Source organism: Tachysurus fulvidraco, chromosome 20, assembly GCF_022655615.1.
Source record: "Tachysurus fulvidraco isolate hzauxx_2018 chromosome 20, HZAU_PFXX_2.0, whole genome shotgun sequence".
In the NCBI taxonomy this organism is placed as follows: Eukaryota; Metazoa; Chordata; class Actinopteri; order Siluriformes; family Bagridae; genus Tachysurus; species Tachysurus fulvidraco.
Genome location: NC_062537.1, coordinates 16,710,846 through 16,728,921, shown reverse-complemented (window position 1 = coordinate 16,728,921; position 18,076 = coordinate 16,710,846). Strand labels below are relative to the sequence as shown.

The 18,076-nt window shown below is 38.6% G+C and overlaps 3 protein-coding genes across 5 annotated transcripts in view; 1 reads left to right on the top strand and 2 right to left on the bottom strand.

Moving 5' to 3' along the window:
• The first annotated feature begins 324 nt into the window (after positions 1-324).
• r3hcc1 (R3H domain and coiled-coil containing 1) lies at positions 325-5,756 on the top strand. The gene is made up of 9 exons (XM_027174714.2): positions 325-455; positions 1,204-1,331; positions 1,473-1,610; positions 2,737-3,193; positions 3,813-3,985; positions 4,066-4,136; positions 4,274-4,369; positions 4,522-4,605; positions 5,337-5,756. The coding sequence occupies exons 3-9, from the start codon at positions 1,477-1,479 to the stop codon at positions 5,351-5,353; spliced, it is 1,032 nt and encodes a 343-aa protein (XP_027030515.2). The 5' UTR covers positions 325-455; positions 1,204-1,331; positions 1,473-1,476; the 3' UTR covers positions 5,354-5,756.
• Positions 5,757-5,818: 62 nt separating this feature from the next.
• LOC113660876 (CMRF35-like molecule 5) lies at positions 5,819-9,414 on the bottom strand. 3 transcript variants are annotated; one of them, XM_027174720.2, is made up of 7 exons: positions 9,208-9,414; positions 8,620-8,958; positions 8,207-8,368; positions 8,043-8,108; positions 7,792-7,893; positions 7,620-7,672; positions 5,819-7,124 (listed from the first exon to the last, which is right to left on the bottom strand). In XM_027174720.2, the coding sequence occupies exons 1-7, from the start codon at positions 9,242-9,244 to the stop codon at positions 7,080-7,082; spliced, it is 804 nt and encodes a 267-aa protein (XP_027030521.2). In that variant the 5' UTR covers positions 9,245-9,414; the 3' UTR covers positions 5,819-7,079. The 3 variants fall into 3 exon arrangements, with proteins under 3 accessions (XP_027030521.2, XP_027030518.2, XP_027030519.2); XM_027174717.2 differs by having other exon boundaries at positions 5,819-7,128; positions 9,208-9,413; XM_027174718.2 differs by having other exon boundaries at positions 5,819-7,128; positions 8,258-8,368; positions 9,208-9,412.
• A 2,222-nt stretch (positions 9,415-11,636) lies between these two features.
• loxl2a (lysyl oxidase-like 2a) overlaps positions 11,637-18,076 on the bottom strand; it is a 40,328-nt gene continuing 33,888 nt past the window's right edge. The window contains exons 9-14 of the mRNA XM_027174763.2: positions 16,373-16,538; positions 16,048-16,288; positions 15,749-15,864; positions 15,326-15,462; positions 14,744-14,855; positions 11,637-13,230 (exon numbers count right to left, since the gene is read on the bottom strand). Of these exons, the coding sequence (XP_027030564.1) occupies positions 13,163-13,230; positions 14,744-14,855; positions 15,326-15,462; positions 15,749-15,864; positions 16,048-16,288; positions 16,373-16,538 (840 nt within the window). The 3' untranslated portion in view covers positions 11,637-13,162. The remainder of the gene's footprint in view (positions 13,231-14,743; positions 14,856-15,325; positions 15,463-15,748; positions 15,865-16,047; positions 16,289-16,372; positions 16,539-18,076) is intronic.

Genomic DNA, 18,076 nt, shown 5'->3' with positions numbered 1-18,076 from the left:
CAGCAATATCTGGTTCTTTAAATGATGGAACAAAGTTAGACACACACGATTGTCTTTGTATACTGAAGTGTCTTCACTGGAGTTTAGAGACTCAGACACTGTTCCAGCATGACAAGGCACCTGTGCACAAAGATCCATAAAGACATGGGGTGTTAAGGTTGGAGCGGAAGAACTCGAGTGTCCTGTACTGAGCACTGACTCTGACTCACACTGAACACCTTTAGGATGAACTGGAACACAGACTTAACCCCACCTCGTCACTCGAACACCATCGATGTCTGATCTCACTGACGATCTCGTAGCTGAACGATCACTAATCCCCACAGCCGCACTCCAACATCGAATGGAAAGACTTCCAGAAGAGTTTGGCGCAATGCAAAGATACGCAATGTTTAACGCAATGCAAAGATACCTGCTGTGTAATATACTGGAAGGCGTCTCAGAAGTCCTCACACGTAGGGGAATTGAACACTTCTGAGCAAAATATCTTTATTTACAAACCTTTTGTTTTTACATATTTGCAGAAAAACACATAGTTGACTATTTTACAAAAATCTCAAAGTATTGTAGTTTTTTTTTATCGCCAGCATTTCAGCATTTGTACCAAGATTAGATAACTAGTTTTTTAAACAATACAATTTCTCTTTATATCACATATTTAACTGCAGTCTTGAATTGAAAAAAGTTCTTGAAAAATAATGAATAATGCATTCAAACCACAACACTGTTGTATTCTCAGCAGAGTCATTTAGAAGCTGTTGTTTAATTTTCCTGAAAAAATGATTTCTGACAGCAGCTTCAGCTCTATTTCCGGTCACAGTTTAATGTATATTAATGCACTGACTCTGTTTCTATAGCAACAGCTCATTCACAAAAGAACCGATTTGAAACACGTTAGGATTTAACAAAGTAATGTGTAAAATTTGTCGATACGATGAAGATTTCAGAACTGTATATAAAACTGTATAGAATTATATGTATACTTTTTAACACCTTTAGGTTCAGTGTAAATGTCAGGTCAGGCTGGAAGGAGAAAATTACTTAGCATTAATATAAAGTGAGGGAATTGTTGTTTATACATGTTATAGTGTATGAGATAACAGGAGTTCACGTAGTATAACATGAGTCGTTTCTCTTTCACATGACTCTACTGTATGTTTGGATTGATTTTGTGTATTTTATGTATTCTGTCCATCTCAGCAGCTCATCTCCTTCGGCACGCTGGCGTTTCCCTGCTTCGATGCCTCCTTTCTGCCCAAGCAAGAAAGCGAATTTGTTCACAAAGTCCTTGAGGAGCTGGATGCCTTCCAGGAAAAAGACGATAAGAAAAGGTAGCTGAAAGCAAGATGATGCCAGTGTACATGCTGCCTATTATTACTATACACTTCACACAGATTGAATAGATCATTATCTTATCTTTAATTAAGTTGCCTGTTCTGGATTCTCCTCTTCCCTCCACACCTATGCTAAAGCGTCATGCTCTTCCCACCCTTGCCGAGTCGACTGCGGTTTCTGATCCACAAGACGACAGAGAAGTTCCCAGAGCTGAGCACTTTCTCTGTGGGTGATGCGTGGTGCCGCAGAGTCGCCGTCTGCTTCTCAGAGCTCAGGTAAAGCTGGAATAACATCAAATCCCACACAGTGCTCGAGTTCCTGTTCAGCTTTGGCTCTGTTGCACTGCTGAGGTATAAACTCGCAGCCTGCCCCAGTGACTGCCTCATAATCCTAACCATCATCTTATTTTCTTTGAGTGCTTTGGTCATCAGTTCATCAGTATAGTAAGGCACGATTATTGTATATAGATGGGGTTTTAACACGAATCGTGACCGGAGTGAATAGTTACGCCCACAAAAATATGTCTTTTGTAATTTCTGGATACGAGATATGGATGATGATATGTTTTCTGATAAATCTTATTTCACTGAATCTTAGATCTTTATCAGCCATTTGTTATTGAACATTTTAGGTTTACTTTCATGAATGGAAGAATTTTGTGACTGATTATATATTGAAGTACAATAAATTTGTATCAGATTATTATTATTTTTTTTATTCTTATTATTATTTTAGTGTTAATAATAAAAACCGCATTTATAAACATGCTGCTATTTTTAATAGTCCACCAGAGGGTGCTAATCTCTCTCTCTCTCTCTCTCTCTCTCTCTCTCTCTCTCTCTCTCTCTCTCTCTCTCTCTCTATCTCGTATTTTGAGGAGAGCATTCTTACTGTACAGTTTGATTACAAATTTTATTGGGTAAACAGCTGCATATACAGCACTCTTGTCGATGTCTTGGCAAAGCAGTAAATACTGTTAATTGCTCACTGTAATTCCAGTCCAAGTTTACGGGTAATTAAAGTGTCATCACACTCGATTATTAATGATTTAATTGCTGTTCAAGTTTTTGCTACATGCACATCATAATGACCAAAAAAAAAAACAGCCATGAACCCTGTCCCTGTAGGTAACTGTCAGTTGTTCCAACTGTCCGTCCAGCCGTTTATCTTTTTTTCTGCCTGTTTATTTAGCCATGTTTAATTTAGAGTGTACTAATAGCTTGTGGCCATGGGTGTAAATCCCAGGGGGGACAGATTGTTACCTACTGTTACCTGAAATCTGCGCCCATGCTTGTGGCAGACACCAGTCCAAATTTGTTCTTAAATCCTACGTGTATATCTGAAGTTTTGTCTAATTCTCTGTTTATTCATCCATCAATCATCTGTCCGTCTGTACGGAAGGTTGCCAGTGGTGGAGTGCAGCAGTGACACAGACGAGAATATGTATGAGCAGCTGAGTGTGAGAAGCAGAACGACGGAGAGAAAATCGGGTCTCAGCAGAGGACGCAGACGACCGGACAAAGCCATTTACGTCCCTCGCGCTCTGAGGCAGTCTGAGAGCGAGCCGAGTCTCAGCTCCTCCAGCTGCTCTCTCAGCCTCAGCATCTCTGAGGAGTCCAGCTCTGACAACACAGACCCTCCACCAGCCAGTCACGAGCCAGGAACCGACAGCGCAGAAGAATCTGCGGGCGGTTATGAGGCAGCAGCACACACTGCAGGGGCGGAGCCTGTGGACTGCGATCAGACTCTGTCCTATTTCATGGCAATGACGCTGGAGGACGACAGGAGCAGCGATGATACCTCACAAACACACACAGCCTGTCTGAACACAGAGGAGACGGTTGACTACCACCACGAGGTACAGAGACTAATTCACACTGGTGCTTTTTATGGCCAGGACCATAAAGAGTCTCCTCTTCAGATCACCTGCAGTTTCAGGAAATGACATCATATTGTTTACAGAAGTTACATGTTCATGACTGACATCAGCGTGTAGGGCTTTGTTGGAAACTTTAAAATTACAATCCATTAAGAACCAAGAGCCTCCCTAGTTCCTCTGAGAAGCTAGCACAACTAGCTAATGCACTAGATCCTTACATTTTCTAGCCACATCCTCCAAACATACACAAAGCTTGAATACAAAATACATATTAGATTATTTTATTTTACATTTTTTTAACTGTAATGTCACTGTGGTGAAATAGTAGTTAATCAGTTTCTGTTACTTGTCTGTCAGCAGGTATTACTGTTAACTAATAACTGAGATTATGTGTAATCTAGGCTTGATAACTGGGTAAAAGATTTGGCAGTGCTGTATCTTAAAAATAATCCAGTGTAATGTTACTCCATGTTCAGCTGTAGATATAAAACAACTACAGCATGGAACATTGTGATGACATTTCCTTGTACATCAGATAGATGTGCAAATAGATATTTTTTTCATTAGTTCATTCTTTTGTGTGTTTCGTCTGATTAAGATCACAGCCCATTTGAAGGAGGAAGCATCTGCGATAGAAAACACTCAGGGTGATTTCTCCGGCTTTGAGAACTCATGGATCGACCACAACGAGTTTGCCCACGTCATCGAGATCTACGACTTCCCATCCATATTTAAAACCAATGACCTGCTGGACGCTTTCTCTGATTACAGGTAACACCCGGGCCAAACCTCCCGACAGTGATAGTTTGAACATAAACATATATTCATCAGGCGGAGTTTGTGTTTTTCAGTGAAGGAGGGATGAAGATTAAGTGGGTGGATAACACTCATGCTCTCGGCATCTTTTCCAGCGCGTCTGCAGGTATCAAATACATGCCGATGTAATATTTATGAATGTGATGGCTACAAGCCTTTGTTTTTACTAAACTGATCAAATACTTCGGCCCTTGATGTTCTGTGTCTTCTCTGCAACTTTAACAACCTTTATTCTGTGTTCAGCGCTGCAGGCTCTGTCCATCAGACACCCGCTTCTGAAGACGAGGACGCTGTCCAAGGCTAGTAAAAAAGCGAAAGGCAAAGCAGTAAGACGTGCAGGTAAACAGTGTAGTTTCTTATTAACTCATTACAAAATAAACAAACTACCAACGCAGAGACTACCAACGGGAGTGAAACCAGCAGACACATGATCCGAATCAAAGCTCCTTCATCTCATTGGATATCCACTGATGAATTTTATGTATATGCAGAGTTCCTGCAGCCGGTGAAGGAGCGTCCACGCACCGATACAGCTGTAGCACGAAGGATGGTGACCAGAGCTCTGGGCCTGAGAGGTAAACGCTACTGAACACCAGTAAGTCACATGCTTGTAAGTAATATTGTGTGTGTGTGAGTGTGTGTGTGTGTGTGTGTGTGTGAGTGTGTGTGTGTGTGTGTGTGTGTGTGTGAGTGTGAGTGAGTGGGGGAGTGGGTGTGGGGAGGGGGGTGTGGGTGTGGGAGTTGTGGAGTGGGTGTGGATGTGTGTGAGTGGGTGTGAGGGTGAGTGAGTGTGGGGGTGTGTTTTGGGGGGTGGGTGTTGTGTGTGAGTGTGTGTGTGAGTGTGAGTGTGTGTGAGTGTGAGTGTGTGTGTGTGTGTGTGAGTGTGAGTGTGTGTGAGTGTGTGAGTGTGTGTGTGTGTGAGTGAGTGTGTGAGTGTGTGTGAGTGTGTGTGTGTGTGAGTGTGTGTGAGTGTGAGTGAGTGTGAGTGAGTGAGTGAGTGTGTGTGTGTGTGTGAGTGAGTGTGTGTGTGTGAGTGAGTGAGTGAGTGTGTGTGTGTGTGTGTGTGTGTGTGAGTGTGTGATATAGCAGAGTTAATGTGGTATATGTTAATTATTATTTATTGGGTTATATTAACAAGCTGTTCTCTCTCACTCACAGTGAGCTGTGTTTGTTTAATATATAATGTGTGTTTTAAGTCCATGATTAACTGTACATTATTATTATTATTATTATTATTATTATTATTATTATTATTATTATTATTATTATTATTATTATATGTACTTAATACTGAATTTTATCACAGGTTTATTGAGTTGGTGATGACGATGATGATGGTCTAGCGCTCTTGTTTAAACATCTCAAGCACGGCACCACACGCGTTACACATTGTATGTGTTTATTTTATTCCTGTTAATCCCCCCCATACTGTCACATCACTCACCAGGGAAACCTCAGTCAGTTGTGTAAACTGAAACATCCCACTTCATCAGAACAGCATGATAATATTTAATCCCACTTCTGAGCAGATAAAATGAATTGGTGCAGTTTAAATCTAGTTTACTGCACATTCTGTTTCTCTGTTTATCAGCACACAGAGAAGGAAGTGAACTCCGTCTAGTTTGAGTGTGCAAAGAAATTTTGGAGCGTTTAAGTATGTCAAAGTACCTGTTAATACCTTGTATTATTTATGTAATAAAATATTTCAATTGTTTAAAATGACAAACTGGTGTACTCTTAATATCATCACTTTCTTCTAAAAGAACAGAACAAACAGAAAGAGATGAAAAGGTTTGAGTTATTTATTCACCTACTACATGATACAGTCTTTATTCTCAGGGCTCAGGAACATATCTTACAGGACAAAGATCTCGCAGCCTTTTGTATTATTCTTGCTCGTAGAAAAAAAACTGGTTTGCTTTCGGTTAGTATACGTCAACTTGTGCCCAAGTCTGAGCTCTTATGCAAAATACGAGGTTCTCAGGTTTGATAGCCATTTCATGTTGGAGGCAGCTTGGTGCTCTTGGGATTTGAACTCATTGAGCAACCTTTTCTACACGGCTACTTCCTTCATTGACGTTAGCAAAAATTCTGAGTTGTTAAAAGAAGCGCTGTTTTGCAGATTAGTTGTCGTTTTGTTTTTTAAGCTCTGCATGAATTTTCCTTCAGAATTTTGTTTTGGTAAATTCTCTCTCTCACACACACACACACACACACATACATACATACATATATACACACACACACACACACACACACACACACACACACACACACACACACACATACACACTCATGTCTTTTTTTCTGTTTATAAATAAACTTTAAACCATTTGATAATGTCATATAAGTAGATAACCATATGTTACATATAACTGATATATAATTGATATACTGTATATTTATGTATCTATTAAACTATCATTAGCTTTGTGTTAAACCCACACCAGATAAAGTAACATACTGAGATTTATTATACCTTTCGATATTAGTGAAAGGTAAAGCTAGTGTCACCCAGAGTGAAGTCATTTTTTTTACAATGAATTTATCATTTCAGAGTGGAGCATTTCACAGTTCAGCCCCCATGTCTAGGTGCAAACTTAGAACATTTACTTAGACATTAGTAAACAAGACGTGTGGGTTGACACTGAATGCAGCATGCAATAGATGCATGCAGAATAAAATCTATTCCATGCATCACACAGGAAGCGTCACAGGATGTTTAAGAAAGTTTAGCTTTATCTAAATGAGCATATAACAAATTCTAAATCAAATCAAGTCGTGTTAGTTATTTAAATATATGAGGGATATATGAGTGTAAATAAAACAGTAATCAAAAAAAGCAGAAAGAAAGAAAACTTGAGCTTACTTTCATGAAATGCGTATTACGGTATTCCTTTGTATATCATGCACCACATGTATATAATATGCTGTAACTGGTTTCAGTAAGGAGCTACAAGAGAGTATGGATTGAAATCATTATCTGCTGGAGCAGGGAGCTGAATGGTGCTGTAGGTGGCTGAAGATTCAACTCCTCTAGCTGGACCAGCTAAACTATACACAGCCAACATCTCATCATACACATGGAAAATGTCTTCCTTGATAGAAAGAAGAGAAATGAGAGAAATGGCAGTTACATTTACATTTACAGCATTTGGCAGATGTCCTTATCCAGAGCGACGTACATAAGTGCTTAAATCTCTAGCATTGAATACATTAATGCTGGCTCACAAGGATACATACTTAAGATACCATGAGTTTAAAACATTTATTCAAAGTTAGTTTCAGTGTAGACAATATTTAAAAGATGGTATTAGTGCTGGCATCACTGTTTCAATACATGTGCAAATATGAACAGTGGTAAAGAAAGTGTAGAAGAGGAAACACACATGGACACTGGGAGAACATGCAAAAATGCACCCAGATAATACCCCAAGCTTCGGATTCAAAATTTAGTATACTTTAACTTCCTTATACCTTTGTTTTACCAGTGTCCAAAGAAAGGACTTCATTTAGTGAAAGCAGTTATGTGTGACACATTTGATTTATTATTATGTGAGCAGTAGTTCTGGTTCAGTACTTGGTATACCTGATCAGGTGGTGGATGTGAAAGTTGGATTTCTGAAGCAGGTGGTTCCAAGGCTAAATAACAAAAAGAGAAATTTTGAGATTGCTTTATATGGCACCAGGAAAAACATTTCTTCAAATACTTTCCTATTATACACTGGCTATGTACTTCGAATCATTCTCTTCTCACTTACATGTGACACTTGTGGGTGCTTTCCTGTAGACAAGCAGAAAAGTTACAAGAAGATAGCACAGTATTAGGCCCAGCACTCCTCCACAAACAGCAAGCAGCTGTTCTGTTATAAATAAGATAATTGAAAGTGGAAAAAATAGTCATTTTGGATGACAATGAGCTGTGAAAAACATCCAGGAACCCAGTTTGAACTGTAAGCAGACAATTACTACTGAATATTGCAGAACAGAATTATAAAAATGAACTATTTACCATGTGAGTTTACAGAAGGTTGAAATTGAGTTGTGGATGACATTTGTTCATATAAAGTTGAACAAGCTGAAAAGACAAATTTCTACATTGCACAAAACCTTCAAAAGAATCATGCATATTTCTTCTTTTTTTAATAAAAGGGATTAATCAAATATGTACAAAACCTAGCAAGAAGTCTAGCTGGAGCATACTGGATATGTGTTTATCTTCCCCACCTGCACTAGCTGTTGTAACTTGTTCGTAACTGTTGTAACTTGTTGTAACTTCAGACCTTTGATTCTGAGTGGACACTGGAGCATGTGTAGACACAGGAACTGTTACATGTACTGTAAGAATCAACATTAGTCATAAACATATTAAGCGGCAGTTCAGATCAAGCCAGGAATTCACCTGCACGTAATTTTGATCATTTTAGCAAATATTCATAATACATTGACAGAAACAAACTATTGCTAGATAAAATATACATTTATAGTGCTTGAATTTTTAAATTTTTACCATTTGTGAATAGGATCTACAATACAATCATAGATATTAGTTCAGATATTAAAAAGTAGGAAATTACAGTCTTGTATACCTTCACTGACAGTAAGCTTTACTTTAGTCAGTTTGTCATATCCCCATTTATCCACTCCACAGTAATAAACTCCAGAGTCCTTTAATACGAGGTGTCTGATGGTGACAGAGAAGCTCCGTCCAGACACAGAGTTTATTGCAGAGTATCTTCCCTTAGAGGTGACCTGATCAGCCTTCTCGGATTTAATTAAGACATCAGAATATGTGCATGGATCATGACAGAAGTACATGGAAGTATATTTATATCCTTCTGCATATTTACAAGAGATATCCACACTGCCTCCCTCTGTTCCAGTAAAAACACTTTCAGCCTTGCTCTTCATTGTCACACATATCAAAACTGAAAGAGAACAAAATGTTTGCTCAGTTTAACTGTTAAACATATGCTATATGAAATACATTGAAATTTTGTCTTTGTCATTTAATATCTGGCAAGTAACAAAACTGTTTCATATCGTTAATAGTAATAGTTAATAGTATCGTAACTCTTGAAAACTCAATGTTACATACATATTAATGAAAATCTGCCTTTATCCATGACAGAGTGATGTTCCTAAACAAATTTGATAAATAAATGTCATTCATTTACCTTGAAAAAAGGGCAGAGCCCTCAGATATGTCTGCATATTGGTTTCTTCACAGCACCAGACTTCTTTCTAACCTCACCACAGTGTTCTATGTAACTATACATTTTTGGTCTTGTCTAAATTGCTGTCTTGTCTTTGAGGAGAGTTGAATGTCGTAGGAGTCAGTTGAGGAGGTCTGAGAGAGCATTTCGTAATAAGCAAGAAGAAAAAGTAACCACTACAGGAACCTAAGACAGGAAACGTTCAATGCATCAGAGCTCTGATTAATCACATTCTTCTTTGTTGTTTGAGCTTGTTTTTGGATGTATAAAAATTACGAATATGTTGATTCATTTTGGTCCTGACCTACACATTAAACATAATGATACAAACATTATGTGCAAATGAAATGATAAAAAGTCAGCGCTTGAAAAAAAAATCCTTATTAGCTTGATTGTGAAAAGTAATAGGCTCTATCTTTGAATGGAATATACAGACATCTCTCTTTAAAACTTAGTTATTACATTCCTGAAACTGAGGTCTGAGGTCTGGGTTAAGCTTATGTGCATTCGATTTGCATTTGCATCATGTGCATGTCTCTGCAAAAAAGGTGTAAGTTACTATGATAAAATTAGCCTGAAAGTCACAGCAAAAGTAGTGTGTAGAAACAAGTTACATAAACACAGGATGTTTTACAAACCTCAGGCCTCTGAAAATGTGCCCATAAGGCCCTAAAGGTCAGGTCTGGGCTTTGCTAGCTTTATAAAGGACTAGACATTGTATAATGTTGTGAACGTAATGAATTTAAGTGTGAGAAGAACAGAATAAGTGATCACAGGCATCTATCAAGTAAGAGAGAGAGAGAGAGAGAGAGAGAGAGAGAGAGAGAGAGAGAGAGTGTGTGTGTGTGTGTGTGTGTGTGTGTGTGTGTGTGTGTGTAGATCCAGAATTTCGCTTTGCCATGCCAGTAAACAGAATTAACTGATTAATGTAGTTGATGATAGCAATCATATATCTTTCATAAATGCTATCCTGTATGCTTTAATGTTTCAGACAGATAACTTTTGCTATAGCACGATGCATCACCTCGGAGCTTCTCAGAGTTTAGTCACTGTCTGTAGATTCAATTCTGGAACATTTATAAAGATTCAAGTTATTTATTTGTCATGTACACTTTACTCACAATTCAGTAAACATTAGAAGCAGCAGGCAGGTTTTATCTTAACTATTTATTTGTTAACCTTTGAGTAATTCAAGTACACATTTTGTTCATTAAGCAGTCAATTAAGTTTATCATTATAATACAAGTGATTAGACAATACTGGAAAATAAGAAACAGAACACAGCTATCATTAAAAAAAGGCATGTGTCGCTTAGGAATGCTTAGTTTGAGTTGAGGATGACTTCATTTTTTTATAAAGTTACATTTCACAAGTTTTCTTAGAAAGAAGATCTACATGTCTAAATGATTGAATTCTTATCTAGTTCTTAATCCAACTATTAAAGGTATTGTCTCGGATGTTTGAGAAATGCTTCATAAAACTGAGTCGGGCCGCCAAACTAAACAAATCAAAACAAACGTGTAGATAATTAGCAGAAAGGGGCGTGTCTTGTCAATATGAGCGGAGAAAGTGTTCAGTGCGCATGTGTGACATTAGCAGAAAGCGATTTTAACATTGACATGGAGGATAAAAACAAAGGAAGAAAGGCTTACGATAAGGCAAGAAGTAGGACGCGTTAATATAGGATCAGCTTTCCAGCACTGGAGAGAACTGAAGGAGCAGGAAGTTGGCCACATATTCACAGATTGGAGTTTCCCGAGTCAATAACTCCTGAGCTAAACGCTGTTACTACACAAATAACACCTCTTTTCTATCGTAGTAATGTAGAGACGCAGCTACAACCGCGTTTTGCTAGTAACAGCGTTTAGATCGTTTCACGATCGCTGCTTCTTCCTTCCCTGATGCTAATTAAGTTGGCTAACGAGCCACAAACAAAAAACACACCAATTATCAGTTAACATCACAATTCCTAACAATTGTGAGTTATTATGGCAGAGTGTTGACTTTATTTAGTTTTTATGTAACAAGTCTTGCTCTGTTCAAGTAACGAGCGTGCGCTAGCGTCTCATCTCGTCTTGACTAGCTGATGAATGTCATTTGTTTATACTCTGATTTATATAATGACTGATCAGGTGTGTTGTTTGTGTATTCATTGTAACCCACAAGCATTTTACAATCTTATTAGCTGCTGATCTATCTGAAATGTAAAAACCACCAAATTAATGTGAATCTGAGAGAATATCATTAGCTAGTAAATAAGTTACTCAGTCATATTAGATGGAATGTTTTAAATACATTTTTAAATCGCTATTTATTATTATAATTTATATTTGATATTTTTACAGTATTCCAGTGTTTCTGGGTCATAATGTCAGGATCCATAAAAAAAAGACTCATAAATATGTTTTTATTGTAGAAAACAAGGCACAATGTGAATCATACATTCAACAGTAAACACATCATGATGCGCTAACCGCTCGAATGGCTGTAAACGCCCTCATAAAACGGAGGGCACAAGTTCACAAAACAGCAAAAAGATTTTAGTGCCACATTGCTTGAGTTATCATAATGAAAAAAAAAAAAATCCCTGACTTGTAGGAATAAATTACAAAGCATGCTCAATGAATTTAGCTAACAAAGCTGACTGAGTGGAAAAAGGTATCATTGCTGATCAGGTGTTCTTATAAAATCTGCAGAATTTTATAAAAACATGCAATACAAGTAAATATGAAAAGTAGCATGCAAAAGCGCTATGTTTTGCTTGCGGCATGGCACTAGCATCACGTGATGTCATGTGAAGACAGAAAGTAGACGTTACAGTTTGTTTTCAAGTAGGCATGTGCTGAAAATCACGATGAACAATTGATCCGCAGCTAAAGATAGTTAAAAGTTGTTTCCAGAATACAGCATAGTAGCATAAGTTGCTAGCTGAAGTTTACTAGTTTGCTGTGGTTGAGAGTTTTTAGTACGAAGAGCTAACATGCTGTGTTTATACATTGTGGCTGTTAAGAGATGTTTGTTGTTTTTCTAAAACATTTATTGCAATATGGAGCTTTAATATTGGCACATGCCTAATTTCAAGTACAGTACGTGTCTCCTAATATGAAGGGGAGGAGTAATAATTGTGAGCCTTGGGTAAAGCGTCTCTTAGATGTAAACATCGCACCGACGTATAGCGTAGTGTTTGTGCATGTGATCAACACAACATTTTGCAATCAATTTGCACTGGAGCTACAAGTCGAATCAGCTGACGAGTAAAAAAAAAATTGTGGTAAAATTTGTGAAAACAAACCCTTCATCTCATCATGTGCCACAGAAAGGTCAGGTATATTACTGTATATTGTGAGATCGGTTATCCTTATCACAGTTTTAGTTCTTACTCAGCACCAGCATCAGATTCAGGAAGGAAATTCTCTTACTTGTTAGCGTTAAGATCCAGTGCAAAACAAAAAGCAAAAAAAATCTTGGTTGATCGCCTATATTTTGGCACGATTTGAACATTTTACTGCAAAACTCTTTGTATCAAAACTCTTTGGTTGCTGAGAAAGACATCACTATGCCAATTCTATTTAAAAAAATCTATTACACACTAAGCTAACAGGCACTCTGGAGCGTGTTATTTTACCAGACTGCATTCTCTAATGCAATAAATTACTATCAAGATGAGAAGCTGGGTTTCCTGTGCTGTTCTCCATGCTGTTGGTCATGTGTCGACTGGGATACGGGTGTAGAGCTGTGATGAAGGTGGTGTACAGGGATAATGACAGATGTCGCATCTTATAGACAGTAAACAAAGTATCGATAGGTGCAGGATGGTCACGTCAGCATGCCTCCTCTAGTGGTTGGATCTCTTCTCGTGTTAGAAGTCCGTCTGGGCTTCACTCCACTCTTCACTTTCCTCACTTTGGCTAGACTTCTACCTGCGCTGAAGCTGATTGGTCATTAATCCTGTATATTCGTCCACATCTGAACTTCGAGAGCCACCTGCAAGGATGAAGGAATCGCATGTCGTTGGTGTAATATTTAAACAAAATAAGTTCTATCTCCAAACTCTAAAATAGACTTGCTAATAATTAAGATTTGATGAAACATACACATACCACTTAGACACTATTACACAGACTTTTAGCTGTAGATGTTTTATATATGCCCCAAGAGAACAATAAACTGGTGCTGTACACTAGCTGTAGCTAATATCATTCATTCATTTTCTACCGCTTATCCAAACTTCTCGGGTCACGGGGAGCCTGTGCCTATCTCAGGTGTCATCGGGCATCAAGGCAGGATACACCCTGGACGGAGTGCCAACCCATCACAGGGCACACACACACTCTCATTCACTCACACACTACGGACAATTTTCCAGAGATGCCAATCAACCTACCATGCATGTCTTTGGACCGGGGGAGGAAACCGGAGTACCCGGAGGAAACCCCCAAGGCACGGGAGAACATGCAAACTCTACACACTCAAGGTGGAGGCGGGAATCGAACCCCAACCCCGGAGGTGTGAGGCGAACGTGCTAACCACTAAGCCACCGTGCCTCCCGTAGCTAATATCAGTAATATTTAATTACTTTAATGTGTGATTCACAGAAATGAACACAAGCAAATTCCATATTATTTGGTAAGTCTAGGGTTATTTTTAAAAAAGGATTACAGATATCAAGATTTTAGGCTCCAACAATTAGCAAAAATGAAAAATTATTAATCATCTTTTTTTTTTTTTATTTAAATCATCATGAATTTATCAGGTTGTTCAACTTACGTACTTTTAAAGAAGCTACGAAAATCCGAGGTGCAAAAGGGCACTTTTTACACATGGCATGTGCTAAATATATAACATGCAGAACAACTAATGTCTAATAACAGTCTGAGGCTTTGTTTCAGAGTTTCTAGCTGAATTGTCAAAATTTTGTCCAATATTTCAGCTAAACCCTTATAACACTGTTACAAAATGAAATAACTGACTTTTACAACAGCACACATCAGTTTTAACTACATGTAAAACTTGTTCATAGGAAATTTGATTCATGAATGGAAAACATTCTGTAACTGGTGTGAGTAACAGTAACTGGTGTGAGTAACAGTAACTGGTGTGAGTTACAGTAACTGGTGTGAGTTACAGTAACTGGTGTGAGTTACAGTAACCTGTGTGAGTAACAGTAACTGGTGTGAGTAACAGTAACTGGTGTAAGTAACAGTAACCTGTGTGAGTAACAGTAACTGGTGTAAGTAACAGTAACTGGTGTGAGTTACAGTAACTGGTGTGAGTTACAGTAACTGGTGTGAGTTACAGTAACTGGTGTAAGTAACAGTAACTGGTCTGAGCCTGGTATAGTTCCGAATAAAAACAACAAGCATCTGCCGACTCGTTGCTGCTGCTCACAAACATTACTAGACTTACCGATGCACGTTCTGCTTTTAATCTGTACTTTAGAACCAACAAAAGACTTGATGATCGTACTGAAGCTGCACAGCAATTACAGAAACCTCACCTGTTTGGCAGTTATAAGTCCAGATCCGATATCCATCATAGCGACATTTACACCTCATGATGTTATTAGTGAAATCAGACTCAGCTACCTCATAATTAGGGTTAATTACAACCTGAGAGAGAGAGAGAGAGAGAGAGAGAGAGAGAGAGAGAGAGAGAGAGAGAGAGAGAGAGACATTTAAGATAGATGCTGTTGAGTGCAAAGTTTAGACACCCTTAGGAATTAACCTATACAGTATTATAGTATATGTAACAGAAATGTTTAAATAGTGTACTTAACCACCTTTTTAATAGTAGTCTGTACCCCCTTTTTGAATTAGAAATATAAATTGTTATATAAAATATTGTAAATGTTATTCACACCCCTGTGAATGTGCATAACTATAAATATATATATTTGAATTCTATCCTGAAATTTCTATTTAAATCTCATTCAGTTGGATCATACCACAAACGATAAATTATTTTTGTTTTATTTTATGTTCTTTCTAACGCAGAGTACATCAGATTTGCCATTTATTTATTCAAACATTAATTGCAAATGTGATTTTTCAGGATTTTTCTGATGTATATGAAGACAGACCTGGAATATATAATCTCCAGGTTTGATGTCAGTGATGTCGATCCACTGGCAGTCGATGTCATGTCTGTATGTGTCCCAGCAGCCCACAGTGATCCCCTGAGCCCCGAAATTAGCACAGGCATAACGCTTCTGTATTCCTACAGAAGAGACCAATCATGCCATCACAGCCAGGAATGCATATATAAAATATATATTTATAAATATATCATATCATCTACATTCTCTATGGCTATTAAGGAACTGTTTGCATATATTTGACAAATGTCTATTAAAGTATTTGTTACCTACACTAATATGTACAAGTATATAATAATCAAACCATTAATGTCTCCATTCATAATGTTCACACCAGCAGAAGACATAAATAATGCATTAATACTGAATTGATAAACATTTTGGTGTGTGTGGGTGTGTGTGTCTGACCTTCAACACACTCGCTGTCCTCCAGACAGAAGCTGGCTTTGTGCCCTTCAGCAACTTTAGTGCCATTCAAACTCAGAAGGTCGTAGTGAGTGAAAACCTCCATGCTGTGGTAATGCCTAACACACACACACACACGCTTAAGAATGCTTGCACGACAGGGTTAACATTGTTAAGAAATAGTAATAAAGTAGAAAAAAATGTGGTGATGTAAATAACATAAAAATATTTTAATTAATGTAAAAAAGCTGGGTGGCTGGTGAAGAAAAAGTTAAATGAAGGAAATGAGAGGCAGTTTTCACCTGTGACAGTCATGCCACACCCAGGCGTGGGGTCCGGTGCGGGGTCTGAAGTCGCTGTGGCCATTGTTGTGGATCTGAGAGGAGAAGCGCAATAGCCGTCTGTATGAAGACGGGTCTGCTGAGTTGGCACTTTGGGAGAGACACTGCTCCTCATGAGCGCACTGCAGAGCGTACAGCGGACGGTCCTCCAGATACGTAGTGTGTTCAACAACCTCTGCGTTTAGCACCAGGTCTGGGGCACCTGAGTCATAATTAAATATGAAATTAACACACACAACACAAAGCATTATCATTTACATTATTATAGTGTGTGTGTGTTGCTCACTCTCAGTGCAGGAGACTCCAGCAGCAAATCTTCCTCCTCCTTTTGGGCATGTAACGTGTTTCCCATGATGGAGACACTGAGCGAGACTCATCTCTGTGCCTGAACACCGAACTCCACTCATCACTACAGCATCAGCACCGACCTCCCCCTGCCAGTACCATGTCTCCTACACACACACACACACACACACACACACACACACACACACACACACACACACACACACACACACAAATTACAGTTAATGTATGTATTTAAAATGTAATGAATTAACACACAACTGCCCAAAGGTACAACTGAAACCTTTCCTATACTGTATGTCCTCAATGCCCAGTGTGAGCTGCAGTAGCAATGTGTCACCACGAGGGAGCACCACACAACACGAAACATTAATCATGGCATTCAAACAGCTGAAGAACATCTGGAATTTTAACATGTGCTTTGGGAGAAACATTTTGATAAGATGTTCATGTTGCTCATTATATACAAATACACATGAACACACACTTTAATTATTCGTATATCAATTCAAGCTTATCGTGTGTGTGTGTGTGTGTGTGTGTGTTTGTATATGAGTATGTGTGTGTGCGTGTACGTGTGTATGTGTGTGTGCGTGCGTGTACGTGTGTGTGTGTTTGTGTGTGTGTGTGTGTGTGTGTGTGTGTGTGTGTGTGTGTGTGTGTGTGTATGTGTGTGTATGAGTCATACCCCCATAGCAGTGGTTCTAAGGCACACCATCAGATTTTCCATCCACTACCTCCTTTCCTTCCCCTCTCTCACCCATTCTCTCTCAATCCATCAGTCTCTATCTTTCTCTGTCTCCCCCAATGTCTGCCTATATTTCATTCTTTCCTCTCTGCTTTTTTCTGTCTGACTCACTTTCTATCACTTTTATCCATTTCCCCTCTACTATACCTCTCTCTTAATCTCTTTTCTCTCTCTCTCTATCAGTCTGACTCACTCCATCCCTTTTGCTTTTCTCAGTCTCTCCCTCTCAGCCCTCTGTTCCCTTTGTTTCAACATTCATACAGTATCTCTCTTTTCTCCCTCTCTCTGTGTCTCTTTCATCTCACTCTACCTCTGCTCTTCTCGATCTGTCTCTTTCTCTGAGAGTTTCTCTTCCTCCCTCTCACCCTGTTCCTGTAACTCCCTCTCCTTCTCTCCCACAATCTCTCACAAGTTAACAGTATAAACTGCTTTTCCTTCTACAGGAAATTCATTATTAATCTTGTTTAGCTAGAATCATGTTCTAAACACACACATACACACACACACACAGTCTGTATGAACTAACTAAACACATACACACACATACACACAGTCTGTATAAACTAACTAAACACACACACATATACTGTATGCACACACTCACACAGTCTGTATGAACTAACTAAACACACACTCACAGTCTGTATGAACTAATTAACATCACACACACACACACACACACACACACACACACACACACACACACACACACACACACACACACACACACACACACACACACATTCTGTATGAACTAACTAATCATACCCACACAAACACACAGTACACACACACACACACACACACACACACACACACACACACACACACACACACACACACACACACACAAAGGTCGTGGCCAATTTTACACAATTATTATCATAAAATTCATGATGGCAGTGTGGACTGGTCCAGTTTCCACTCATAAACTCC

What these genes read in the sequence shown, in the direction of transcription:
- r3hcc1 (XM_027174714.2), top strand. Translation starts at nt 1,477, where the DNA reads ATGCTCTTCCCACCCTTGCCGAGTCGACTGCGGTTTCTGATCCACAAG. An exon ending in GACGCTTTCTCTGATTACAG is followed by an intron (nt 3,986 to 4,065) that starts GTAACACCCGGG and finishes TGTGTTTTTCAG; the next exon opens with TGAAGGAGGGATGAAGATTA. An exon ending in CAAAGCAGTAAGACGTGCAG is followed by an intron (nt 4,370 to 4,521) that starts GTAAACAGTGTA and finishes ATGTATATGCAG; the next exon opens with AGTTCCTGCAGCCGGTGAAG.
- LOC113660876 (XM_027174717.2), bottom strand. Translation starts at nt 9,244, where the DNA reads ATGCAGACATATCTGAGGGCTCTGCCCTTTTTTCAAG. An exon ending in ACCTTCTGTAAACTCACATG is followed by an intron (nt 7,894 to 8,042) that starts GTAAATAGTTCA and finishes TATTTATAACAG; the next exon opens with AACAGCTGCTTGCTGTTTGT. An exon ending in CACATCCACCACCTGATCAG is followed by an intron (nt 7,129 to 7,619) that starts GTATACCAAGTA and finishes CTTTCTATCAAG; the next exon opens with GAAGACATTTTCCATGTGTA.